The sequence below is a fragment of the Seriola aureovittata genome, chromosome 6 (assembly GCF_021018895.1).
Source record: "Seriola aureovittata isolate HTS-2021-v1 ecotype China chromosome 6, ASM2101889v1, whole genome shotgun sequence".
NCBI lineage: Eukaryota > Metazoa > Chordata > Actinopteri > Carangiformes > Carangidae > Seriola > Seriola aureovittata.
In genome coordinates, this window is record NC_079369.1 from 21,201,410 (window position 1) to 21,214,693 (window position 13,284).

The 13,284-nt window shown below is 41.1% G+C and overlaps 1 protein-coding gene across 3 annotated transcripts in view; it reads left to right on the top strand.

The window, feature by feature from the left end:
- Positions 1 to 13,284, top strand: part of tie1 (tyrosine kinase with immunoglobulin-like and EGF-like domains 1) — a 40,965-nt gene that overhangs the window by 20,962 nt on the left and 6,719 nt on the right. The window contains exons 1-17 of one of the 3 annotated variants that reach the window (XM_056378469.1): positions 105 to 434; positions 1,740 to 2,036; positions 2,174 to 2,284; positions 2,465 to 2,620; positions 4,053 to 4,184; positions 5,991 to 6,131; positions 6,248 to 6,376; positions 6,651 to 6,796; positions 7,739 to 7,883; positions 8,017 to 8,175; positions 9,260 to 9,400; positions 10,277 to 10,579; positions 11,124 to 11,414; positions 12,063 to 12,256; positions 12,346 to 12,492; positions 12,607 to 12,670; positions 12,855 to 12,965. In XM_056378469.1, coding sequence (XP_056234444.1) covers positions 389 to 434; positions 1,740 to 2,036; positions 2,174 to 2,284; positions 2,465 to 2,620; positions 4,053 to 4,184; positions 5,991 to 6,131; positions 6,248 to 6,376; positions 6,651 to 6,796; positions 7,739 to 7,883; positions 8,017 to 8,175; positions 9,260 to 9,400; positions 10,277 to 10,579; positions 11,124 to 11,414; positions 12,063 to 12,256; positions 12,346 to 12,492; positions 12,607 to 12,670; positions 12,855 to 12,965 — 2,713 coding nt within the window. In that variant the 5' untranslated portion in view covers positions 105 to 388. Of the gene's footprint in view, positions 1 to 104; positions 435 to 1,739; positions 2,037 to 2,173; positions 2,285 to 2,464; positions 2,621 to 4,052; positions 4,185 to 5,990; positions 6,132 to 6,247; positions 6,377 to 6,650; positions 6,797 to 7,738; positions 7,884 to 8,016; positions 8,176 to 9,259; positions 9,401 to 10,276; positions 10,580 to 11,123; positions 11,415 to 12,062; positions 12,257 to 12,345; positions 12,493 to 12,606; positions 12,671 to 12,854; positions 12,966 to 13,284 lie in introns of those variants that run through there. The other 2 variants (XM_056378471.1, XM_056378472.1) reach the window with 2 other exon arrangements.

Here is a 13,284-nt window from a genome sequence, read left to right on the forward strand (position 1 = left end):
TGGAACAAAAAGTGACAAAGTTTAAACTCATAAATACATTAAGCGGATCGGGGAGGTCTGGAGCGCCAGCAGTCCTCCGCTGTCTGGTGACGCTCTTCCTTCCTTTCCCACCCAGAGAAAGCTGAGCCTTACCGCAAGTCCTACTTTGTGCTCAGTTTGACTGACAGTGACACCGTCTCTGAAAGCTACACAGGACCGCTGTGGTCGTTACCTGAGAGATTTTACACCTGAACTGGAGCTTTGGATTATTCGTAGAGTTATGCGTAAAAAAGCGCACCGCTCGTCGTGACGCAGCGTCACCGTTTTGGATGTAGAGCTCTCTCCCGTGAATCCGAACTGGCAGTTGATTTACTAACACAACTTTTCCCCAGTGAGGATTATATATATCATGAGGATTTTGTGGGTGTTTTTATTGTTCTTCATTGATTTATCAGGTAAGAGGGAGTTTCATTTGAAGGCAGTTTGGGTAGATTTTAAACGGAGCGAAAAATTGTAATTTTCGAGAAATGTGTTGAATATAAGGAAAGAACAGTTTCTCACGTGGTGTACGCCATTTCATTTTTATATTCTAGGTAATTAATATTTTGTTAAAGTTATGTTGGTGTGAGTGTTAAGATGTGAAGACCCTTAGAGTATAGAGCAACGGTCCTTAGGGGGGAAAAAAAATTGCTCATCCATGTTTCCTGCCATTGTTCTGTGGATCTGAGGCTTAAATACCAGGGAGAAGGAATGCTGGACAAACTGACATTATTGGGTTTGGCACTTTTATCCAAATAACTACATTCCTGGACCCTTTTTTTGTTTGTATTTCAACCACATAATGAACAAGGGTCAGCTCAACCACTCTCTCAGGTGTCAGTGTATAAGATAGTGTGAATCAAAGGGGTCACCTTTTTTTTTCTAGATTATTGATACATTATAACCTGAGGAAGAGACAGAAACTTGTGGGTTACAAAGGATTTTTCTGTCCTCGTTTGACACTGTATTTTATGTGTAGAGATAACCAGCAGCACAACTGTGTGTTATGATTGTTTCAGGTGTCTGAAATGAGTTGTCATTTAATCCAAAAATGAAACCTTTCACATATTTAGACTGGAACACGTGAGCTAAACCGCTGCTGTACACTGTGTGTGAGTTGAGATTAGAAACAGGATTCATTTTGATTCACGTTTCAGATAGTGAAACTTTCTATTGAAACCTGCGTCAGATATTTGAGAAAGTTGGTCGTCACTGTGTGAGGAGTGAGAAGACACATCATAGAGACACAGAGATAGCTGTGACTATGATTTCCAGCCAACTGAACAATATACAATCAGTTGTCAGTTTATTAGGCACATCTCCTTAAAACTAATGGAGTCAAATGTAGGAACGCTGCAATGAAGCCTGGAGGTTCTAATGTTCAGTTTTTCTTTGAGATAGAGGTGTTGTTTTGTAATGCTGTTAAATTATGTTGCATCGCTCTGAGAGGTGTTTTCTAATATTATGTCCAAGCAATTTATATCAATGAGGGCAGAGAAAATCAAAGTCAAAAATCAAAGAGCCACAGGGTTATGAGTCTCCTCCTGGCTTGTTCATTCACCTGCCTAAATAGGATAAAAAGTACTTTCATGATCTGGTGGATCGTACCTCAAGGATTATGAAGAGCTGTTGTAGGGTGATAAATCAAACCCATAATGACCCTAACAACTCTGCCTCATGACAGAGAGTAGAGAAACAGAGACTAATAACCTGTCTTACAGATGCTGTGATCGACTTGACCATGATCTCCACAGCAGAGGTCAACGGCATCAATCAGTTCACCATCTCTTGTATCAATGGAGAGCGTAGCCCTGGCCAGGTTGAGCTGGACATCAAGAGAGACAACAAAATCCTCATATTCCCCAAGAAGCCAAACTTTAAAGTGTCTAAACCCAGGAACAATGAGGTGAAGGTCAAAGACTTCCGCGACCTGGATAATATTGGTATCTTCTACTGTGAATCCACTCAGGAAGTTCCCCCGCTCGAGAAGGTCACGATGATCAACAACTTCGGCGGAGGTGTGTTCAGATGTCATACGACCAGTTTTTTTTACTTCCTATCATAACCTGATTACTTATTCTCTACGGTTTTCTGATACATCCAGCTGTGATTGTGTGTCATCTTTAATAACTGTGTGTTTCTATGGGCCTTACAGCTAATTTTATTCCAACTCACCTCACTCTGACTGCTAACAAAGGAGAGACAGTTCACCTCAGCATGGAGCTACACAGCACCCAAAAGAGAGATGTGACCTGGAAGTACAACGGTAAGCTATCTTACACAGTTTAAGGCAGGAAATCTAACATCCAGCTAAGAGACCGTCCATAAATAACTGGCATACATAGTTTTTTAATGAAGGATATTGAACAAATAAGGATAGAAGGCTGCTTTGTAACACATTGGGAACCATGCCATTAATGGGTTTTTGTGTGTGTGTGTTTTGCAGGAAACTACTATTATATGACTCACTGGATCGATATGAACAATCACACTGCTGTACTCACAGTGGAGAATGCAGCTTTTGCCAATCAAGGCATCTACAGTGCCAGCTATGTGGGGGACAGCCCGCTCCAGGGGGCCTGGATGAGGCTCATTGTCCGAGGTTTGTTGAATTCTTACATTCACACTGAGGGCCAGATTGCACCAAGGCTTTTACAACCGTTTTTCAAGTGAAGATGTCATGCATTGTGCCACAGAAAATACCCCCCAAAAAATACAAAGCAAAATCATCCATGCAGTGTACCTCACAAACAAGATACTGTAGCTGTATTGAAAAGGAAGGTTGCAGTGAAGAAAGGAAGCTTGAATTATCTTTATATTCTATTGAAATCTAAATGACAGCAGAAAGAGGGAGGACACCACATAAACATGTGGTTAGTGCCTCATAATAAATGAATAAATAAGACAAGTCACTGCTCCTGGACAAGAAGTAGTCCCACACTGTTTTTTTTTCGAGAAAAAACGACAGAGAAGGTTCGGCCTCATTTAAATGAGCAAGTAAGCACATTTCTCCAAATGTTGAAAGTTTCGCTAGCCATTCCTGTACCTTGCCTTATTGAGGAAGGAGTCCTCTGAAAAGTGCCTGTAACGTTTCCGTGAGTTCACACAAAGTCGCACTTCTTCAAAATGTGTGAACTCCGGCCATTTTCTTCTTCACCAAGGGTTAGAAGGAAAGGGAGAAAGATTGCGGGAGTCAGCTCAACCGAAAACACAATGTTAGCTCATATTAGCTAGCTAGCTCATTGGTGGTGGCGATGACTGCCAGAATTTATAGGTAGGGGGAAGGACAAAAAAAATTTGAGAATAATAATTTTCATTTGATGCAAATTTAGTGAACACCCTTGAGTGCAAGATGAGTCATCAAACATTTGAAACTGATTTACAGGAAGATAAACACATAGATTTTCATGTAAAAAAAATAATGATGATTATTTTTTGATATATGTTTGATTTATAACAAGAGATAAATTCCCACAGCAACACAGGATTAAAACTGGGAAAAATGTGTTTTTAATTTCATGGGGCCTTTAACACTATCTCTGATAACAGCAAAATCAGTGGAGAGCTGATATTGTGTTTATGAAACTGAGCTTGAATATGACATTTAATAACTGTGAAATCACAGTGGGTTACATCTGCACTTTCTTGGTGAGATACTTTACAGTGCATGTATTTGCTCAATTTCCTGTTCTTCAGTTTTATAAAGAGACATCAGCAGTATCAACACCATCTCCACCCTCCACCTGCTCTGGCTTGAGCTTTGCCTGTTTCCCACACTCTGTCTTTCTACCAGAGGCAGTGGTTTTCTTCTACTATGATACCAGGATTCACTGTAATTCCATGTCTTTTTTTCATTGCAAGTTTGTTTAATGATATAAACAGACCATCTGGGCTTGAAGAAATATCTAAAATCTAATACAAATACACAAAAGACATAGCACATCTGAATTGTATATGTATTTGAAGACATTGTAGCTTACACTTTACACACATTTTATGCTGCTCTCAGGAAAGAAAACTCTGTTTCTCTGCAGACTGTCCCAGTAACAAGTGGGGTCCTTACTGTAATCAGGACTGTCCCGAGTGTCTAAATGGAGGACTGTGTCACGATGCGGATGGAGACTGTGTCTGCCCTCCAGGATTCATGGGAACTCGTTGTGAGACAGGTCCGTACTGTACTCAATGCAATTTGTGTGTGTTAATGACAGAGTGAGTGAAACAGAAACAGAGAATGCAGTTTTTCACACTCAGAGTTTCTGGTAACCTATATGAGGAGTAAGGCTATATGCTCTACACTGTATTGTACATAGTTATCCTCCATACGCTAGAAATGCCTGACTCCTACACATGAACTGCACCAAACAAGAATCTCCAGCCATGCCAACAGCTCTGTGAGGCTGTACTTAAAATTGGGACCTGATGAGGCGGCTGGATGAAATGTCAGTGGATCACCAAAGAGATCACAGTTTATCCTCTAGGGACCAACTGTAGATAATTTCATGGGTAATCCATCCTTTAGTTGTCATATTATTTTGCTCTAAATCACAAACATCAGGCTCATGGTGGCATTAGAGGAAACATCAGGGGATCATCAAAGTCAGAAGGATTAATTTCCCTGGGAACATAAATATCTGTAAAAACAAACAAAAAAAAAATTCAAGACAATTGTTTCCCTATTCGACACGATGTTTCAGTTTGGACCAAAGCTTTGAACAGACTGAACGATATTGCAGTCCCTTATATTTTGAGAGAACAGCTGTGAGTTTTGAGAGAAAGAAATTACATGCAGTTGCAGATTTTGCTGAACTGGAATCCAGCAGAGCATTAGAAGGACTGCTGCTTTAGAGGCTGTGGCATTAGCTGCACTGTCTAACCTGTGATGGTAAGTGGTCGGTTAAACAGGTGCAAATAAGATTCAGCAACATGGACAATTCTTTGTGACACATCCGCTCACACATCGATGTGCAAATATCCATGAATCTTGTTTCTGAAATATGTATTGAGTATTAGGTTTGAGGTCGCCTCATTCAAATTCATTCAGTATTCCTACTTCAATTCTTCTGCAGAGCACAGGGTTCGTCTGTTTTTCCAGATAAGCAATTTCATGTGTAGATGAGAGACATTTTGAACAAGGAGTCTACTAAAAATCACATCACAAAATACATGCAGAAGGGCACAGTGTCAGTGCACACTAATATAAGTGGGTAAAACTGACACAATTGGGTCATTAAGCACCTATGTAACAGTGGGTAATCTCTACCCACTACCCATAGATAGAAAACCATTGGGTCACCAAAATAAAGTAATTTTGACCCAGTTTTAAACACAAGCTCAAGTTTGACTTAGAGCTTTCATAAATGTATTGTTAGTTGTATAAAATGATGCGCATCCAAAATTTCAAAGACATATTATTAACAATCATTAATAGTAACATGTAAATTTAAAACATTATAACAGTTTATAGTTTGGGTAAATAACCCAATAAAATAACACTGCATCAAAACAATCCATCTCAGGTCCGATTGGTTACGCAATGGTTTTCTACCAATGGGCATTAGGTAAAGTTAACCCAGCACTGTGCCAGTTAAACCCAGTTATTTGTAGGTGTGGCCAGCTTAGTCTTTATAGTAAAGATATAAATATATATATATATATATATATATGTATATGTAAATTATTGCTGTGATCTGCCAGGTTTGGCCAGATTCTACAGATCTTGGTCTGACATCATCATACTGTCAATGAACTGTATATTAGTAACCAACTGGGCTTATTTTCCAAACTGTATGCAAATAACGTAATCAGATATAACACTGAAATCAAAATCTAAGGGATTACAGATTAGAGCATTGGCAAACTGGTTACACAGTCCTCTGTGGTGTTTTGAAAGGCAGGTTGAGGCATGATCCAGTGAAACGCAAGGAATTTAAATAAACACATTTGTGAATTTATCTTTCTCTGATGGCTTGCAGCCTGCAGAGAAGGAATGTTTGGTCAAAACTGCCAGGAGTCATGTGGCTCTGAGCTGAACTGCAAGGGGCTTCGTTTCTGCCTACCAGATCCTTATGGCTGTTCTTGTGCCAGCGGCTGGTTTGGCAGCCGCTGTGAGAAGGGTAAGCCCTACATCAGTTCATTTGTTCCAGTAATTTTTTAAAAATTAAAATTATATTCACTTTTATCCTTTTGTGTGTCATCGTGTGCAGTATAGTTTTCTGTTTTCTCTTGTCAGCCTGTGATAAAGACATGTATGGACCAGACTGCAGGCTGAGCTGTAAATGCCAGAATGGAGGCGTTTGTAACCGTTTCAGTGGATGCCAGTGTCCCACAGGGTGGAGAGGACAGAACTGCAAGAAGTCTGGTAGGTATTTTCACAATCATATTAATCCTTTTATTTTCTCCATTTCTTCCTTAAGCTCTGCTTCCTCTGTGAGATATATCACTTTAATTAAACCAACATTTCTCCAGACAAGCTCGTCTGGGAAAATGTCGATGTGCCAGCACCTGAAACAGTCAAGTTGTGTATCGTATTTCTTCATGTACAAGCTAAACATAAGCCAAGTGATCTCTCTCCTCTACTGCTTTATCCCTCTCCTCCTTGTCTTTTCTTACTGTGTGCACTTCTCCTTGTTCAGACCGGGCTCCCCAGATCTTGGACCTGGCTAGTAATTTGGAGTTGAATCTCAACTCCAACCCCAAGATCCTTTGCTCAGCCACAGGAAACCCCCTGCCCAACCACAATAGCATTGAGCTGCGAAAGTTGGACAGCACTGTGCTCAAGGTAGGAGGACCAGCTGTTGCTTACAACACTCCTGCCAAGATACTGTGACTTACAGTAAGTCTGAATAAAAATAAACAAAAAAGCACAGGCTGGATAAAACTTATGTTGAGGTTGAGGTGTATGTTGTGTAAATGTAACAGAGCCAAATACAGTTTCAAAATGCCAGTTAAAAGAATATTTTTCCATTTCGGGAAATACACTATTTTATTTTCTTGCCAGGAGTTAGATGAGAAGACAGATACTAATTGTTATCTGTGAAGGTGGAGCAGGGAGATGGTTAGCTTAGCTTAGCATAAAGACTGGAAAGAAGAGGAAGCGAGAGGAAGCAGCAAGTGGGGCTCTGTCAAAAGTTTACTGACACAAATCCTGCCATAGAAACATAATCTAAACATCTCCAGGCTCTAGCACCATACCTAAACGCAACAGACTGGAGAGTGATATTGATCTTCTCGTCTGACTCTCAGTAAGAAAATGAATTGTCAAACCATATCCTTCAAGTGAGAAAAATCAAGTCAATAAAGCAGCTTCTGGATCTCTACCAAGTTTGTCACGTAATGAGACATGTTAAATGAATTGTTAAATTGCACTGTGCCTTTAAGTCTGAACTGATGTTTACAAGGTTACGTTCAGATCTGAGGAAGTCAACAACACAATGGCCTGACCAGATAAGGCTGTATCACTCTACAGTGCAGCAGTTACCACGTGTGGTCTATAAGTGACATGTTCAGTTTTTGTTTTATTCTTTTTGTGCTGTTTCCTTGATAATTGAAATAATCTGATAAAGACCTGCGCCAGCATTTCCCTCAGGAACAAAGACATTTCTCATAGTGAAGACATTCTTAACATGAAATCCAAGCAAGAGTAAAAATAGGCACAGGAAATGGAAATGTGCTTTTCATCGTGCATTGCTTTGCTATTGTGTGTTATGTATTTTACCCTCAGGCGTCCCAGACCGTCATAGAATCAAATAAGAGTACAGCCCTGTTTGAGATCCATCGTCTGAGTGCTCAGCAAAGTGGGTTGTGGGAGTGCAGGGTTTACACCAATGGAGGCCAGGACTCCCGCAAGTTCAACCTCACCATCAAAGGTCAGTCTGAGAAGATCTGAACTAATACAGAGAGGAAAAGACACTGTCATTATTGTGATTTTTTTGTAGGCTGTCACTGCATACTACTGCAATAAAGATCTCAAATTTGTGAGTGAAATTTGTGTCCACTCAGAGCCCCCCGTGCCCACTACTGCCCCCAGACTGCTGGTAAAGAGGAGTAAGCAGCTGATAGTGATGCCAGTGGACTCCCACCGAGGAGACGGCCCCATTGTCTCCACCAAGGTCCTCTACAAGCCTTTGGACAACAGAGGCTCTTGGTCTTCCATCATAGGTGAGCAGGCGGAGTTATGGTTCATTCAGTCATCCTTTATCTCAGAAAGCAGCATCATCAGAAGATTATTTTTGACTTTTATTTCATTGCTCAGCAGCAGCAAAAGCAAACATTTCAGCAACTAGTCATCACCACAATTTCAACACACTGTAAGATCAGCCAAGGTTATAATGTATTATCCATGTTTAGAGAGCGCAACAAAGCATTGCTCAAATTCATAGTAAAACACATTCTAAATGGATAAGCTGGCAGAGACAGAGCAAAATAAATCATACTTATAGGAAACAACCTACCCATGTTTCTTTTGCAACGCACTGCAGGTTATGTAAACAAAAAGATCGCACATTACATCCAACAGAGCTCCATCCATTTTTCTCCCTAAAACAACTCATCATATAAAGATATTATAGATGAATTGTAGCTACACTGGTTCAACAATGATGGCCACGCTTCATACAGATGTCTTTTCAACATTTATTTTATCTCCCCCTCTCGACAACATCAGAAGACGCCGTGAAAACTACAACAAAAAAAAAAAAAACCCATAAAAGTTGAAACACACGTCTCCATTGTTTCAAATTCTCGTTAATGTCCATATATAAGCATGTTAACGACATAATACACAAATATAAATCAAATACAATTACCGTGTGGGCCTCTTCAAGCATGTGCAGAAAAGTATAAATTTGGAGCTGTATATTCCTCCTCTGCCACCATGGTGTTCTGATCCACAATGCCCTCGTCATACACTAAGTTTAATTCTGATCATTTGACTCTTACTCTTCAAAATAGAACAAAATATTACACGAAGGGCATCTAATGTATGACCAAAAATTATTTTAAACTGGTATATTTTTAAACAAAAATTTTATCCATGTTGCCCTTTTAATATCACATTTATTGGGTTTTTAATCTATTTTAATTACCTTATGAATTTATGAAATAAGAACATATGAAACGTAAAAAATGAACAATGAAACCTGTCACTCAGACAGTTACGTGCATGTTTTAAGGGAAATGTTACTGTAAAAATGTGACTGTGAATCTAATCTAATCAGCTAATCCTACACCCACTTTATTCCAGTCTACAGTGACAAGGAGCCAATCACGCTGATGAACTTGGAGCCTTCCAAACGCTACCGTGTCCGTGTCCAGCTGAGCCGTCCTGGGGAAGGAGGAGAGGGGGACCCAGGGCCAGAGGCCATCATGGAGACTGATTGTCCCGGTAAGACCCACATACAACTGGGCTGTCCAGTTCAACACACAAATATTGTACGTGAGTATATTTATCTGGAAAGTCTTCCCTGGGAGCAAAGGCCTAAAGTCGTGACCACAGAACTTAAGCAATCATAATTATATTGTGTCTGGTTAGAGTAATGGTAAATTCTCATAATTTCCCATGCTTTTCCCATGCCTAAAGGAGCCAGTTGTCTTTTCCCCAGTTAGGATATCTGTCCTGGTAACTCAAGTCAAATATAGAAGGATGCCAGTGCACTCAAATTATCTGTGGCCACTTCTTTGCTAAAATAAAATAAAGACCCTGTGGGTTCAAGTCTAGGAAGCACAAACAACCTGTTTTCAAATGCCAGAGAGCAGGATTTTATTCCTCAATGTTTGTGGTGCAAAGGGAGAGATCATGTCTGAGAGTGTGAGTACAGGAATGATGAGGGAAAAACCTAAATAGAAAAGTGTCTGTTTTGCAGTGTAACAGTACAAAGTTTTGTTTGATGCTTTGGCAATATGTGATTAGGTCCATGTGTAAAATGGAACAAATTTTATTTGCTACAAGGGAACATTGTTCTCTTGCACAAGCACAAACTATCTTTAATAGTATCAACATGGGGAAAGAGAGGGGGGCTATGACATGCAACAAAGGTCCCTGTGCTGGAATCGAACCGAGGATTTTGCGGTCATGTGGTATGCACCTTGAAAAGGATCACAGACCAGTTTAAGAGATCAACAAGGAATGGCAAGTTTAATTCAAATTCAGTTCAATTCGAAATAAGTGAAACAAAACAAAATGAATGACTGATGGAATGAGGAGAAATAAACAAGGAGCTGTTAGTCCCCTCAGCTCATCGTGTGTTCTCTGTCACTGCAGAGCCCACAGTTCAACCTGAGATTGACAGCAGTTCGCTGGAAGGCCGCAATGCCACTGTACGCTGGCGACTGCCCACCATCAATGGCATTAATGCTGGCACAGCCACTGGCTTTTTAGTGCAGCTCTTCGGGCCATCGCCCTACAATGAGAAACTGCTGGAGGTGACCACGCTGCTCAATGTGCTTTCCACCAAGTTCCACAACCTGGAGTACCAGAAAGACTACATGGTGGTGGTGCAGCTCATCAACTGTGGCAGCCAGGGGCCGCTGTCCAGTCCCTACTACTTCCACATCAACAGCCAGGGTAACTAAAGCCTCTGCTGGTGGTTAGGAACAAGCTGCAATGGATCACCCTTTTAAATGTCGCAAGATTTTTAAAGCAAGTTATAATGTATTTACAGTGGTTTGTGGCAACACATGGGGCATAATGTGATAACCCATATACAGTTTTATAGGCTCAAGTGATATCTTAGCTTTCAATGGTAAACAGCAAGTTAAAGAGATTCTTAGATTCTCTTTAAACACTGGGGAAAAGAGTATGATTGGTTCATGCTTGGTGACTCTCTCTCTCCGCCCACAAACTTTGTGTGAATTGCTTTATGTGAATTGGGGAAAAGTTTAGCAGCAGATTGTTAATTGTCAAGGCATAATCAGGTCTAGTTTGTAGTCAGAGGGGATCAACTGGTTAGAAACAGATCCATCCAACAGAATGAAGGCTTTTAAACCCTAGTCTTTGATACTAAAGCCCTCCCAAAGCCTTTGATTGGAGCATCAATTTCCCTTTCAGAATATCAGGCGACAGAATCACTGTTGACGACCCTAACAATGATAATCTCTGTGTGCCTCAGGCCCATCGTCCCCACGCAACGTCCAGGCCCTGCCCCTGTCCGTGTCAGCCATTCAGGTGAGGTGGCAGCCCCCCGAAGATCCCAACGGAGGCATCATTAAATACACCATCGAGTACCAGCCAGTCGGCCAGGGGAGCCCTCACCCTTGGGTGGATATAGACGATGGGAACAAGACCACCAAAGATGTGACAGCGCTGAACGGCAGCACACTCTACCAATTCAGAGTGAGGGCTTTCTCCAAAGTGCCGGGAGAGTGGAGCAAGGTTGTTCAGGCGATGACACAAGGGGATGGTGAGTAGGAGTTTGCTGTCTGCTTGCCCACCTTCATCCAGCATTACTACAGCTGGTACACTGTAAACTGACATATAACGAAAAGAATGATGATTTCTTTCCCACACATTTGGAGCCCCACACATGCTCTTGAAAGATGAATTCAAAAGTAGACCATTGAAATTCACATGACAACTTTATATTTATAAGATATTTGTAAATTAAATATGGGATGTGAGGCCAGAAAGGTTTGAGGAAACCTTTTTGCAAGTCTTTTCTCTCTGGGCTGACACACTAGAGCAGCAGTACAGTAAAATTGAATTGGTAATCTTTTCAAAAGGAATGATTAAGTAGTTCGCCATACTGACAAAAATTAAGGGCTTTCCATGGTTTCTTGTTAAATTAATTTAACAACCTAAAAATAGATCCCAGTGGAAAATCTCTAAACTACTGTACTTGAGGTCAATGTTATGCTTTTCCCAGGTGGTGCTGAACAGGACCACCCACAAAGAGACAAGGATTTACTCATGATAATAATAAATCTCATCGAACAGTCTATTTATCTCCACTGTCTGAAAATCATCTCCATGCCTCTACTTGTTTTTCTCTCCATCTTAAACCCTCCCCCTCCCTCCTCTCTTTCCATCTCTTCTCCTCTGCTAAAAAAAGGCCTGCAGAGTTCAACCCCGACCACCCAGGGTGTGGCTGGGAGGTCCCCTGGGGACAGTTACCAGCTGCTGGTGGCAGTGGTGGGCTCGGTGACCGTCACCTGTGTGACTATCCTGTTGGCACTGCTGGCTCTTTTCTTCATCCGCAAGACGCTGCTCAACCGTCGACGCACATTCACCTACCAGTCTGGATCAGTAAGAATACCTCTTTTTTTTGTGTTTGAAAATCCTACTTTAATATATTTGTATTTACTACGGTGCTTAAGACTGTTTATATCCCCAAGGGTGAAGAGACTATTCTGCAGTTTAACTCAGGAACTCTGACCCTGACACGGAGGCCCAAGCCCACCCCAGAGCCCCTCACCTATCCGATCCTCGAGTGGGAGGACATTAAGTTTGAAGATGTCATCGGAGAGGGCAACTTCGGCCAGGTGTTTAGACTCTTAATGTACTTGCTGAAAATTTGAAATGTTTCTCTTGTGGTGTGTACCATTCTTTAATGCAAGGGGTCAAACATTTAAGCTAACAACAGTTTTTTAAACCAGGTGATCAAAGCCATGATCAAGAAAGACGGCAACAAGATGAGTGCAGCGATCAAGATGCTGAAAGGTAATTCTTGGACACATTCATGCAAGAACTCACAAACATTTATATCACACACAAACACACTGACACGCAGGGCAGATATAATCCCAGTGCAGTGCATTCTCTGACTGACGTGAACATTTCATTTCAAAGACGCCGGCTGAAGCTGCTTTGTCTAACAGTGCTGTTTGTGCTGATCTTCCTGCAGAGTTTGCCTCAGAGAATGACCACAGAGACTTTGCAGGGGAGCTGGAGGTGCTGTGTAAACTAGGCCAGCATCCCAACATCATCAACCTCATCGGAGCCTGTGAGAACAGAGGTGAGTTAGTGACACCTAGTGGCTGTGGAGGAAATTGACATGCTTTCAATTTTTGGGTTTTAATGAAACATTGATTGGTATGATTGGCATCACTGTTTTTGACAGGGATAGTGGTTCACAAGTCACACAAATAGCTGTCTAGGCTGTATGTATGTTACCGCAGTCTAGTGTCCAGGCCTTATAATTACAATATATTTCGTTAGCCATCTGATGGATGAAAATGCATTTGGAGAAATGTAGAGATCTAACATACCTTTTCCATTTATTCTGGGATGTACAGTACTGTATGTCAGTATTGGCTTTACGAAGCACTTCAATA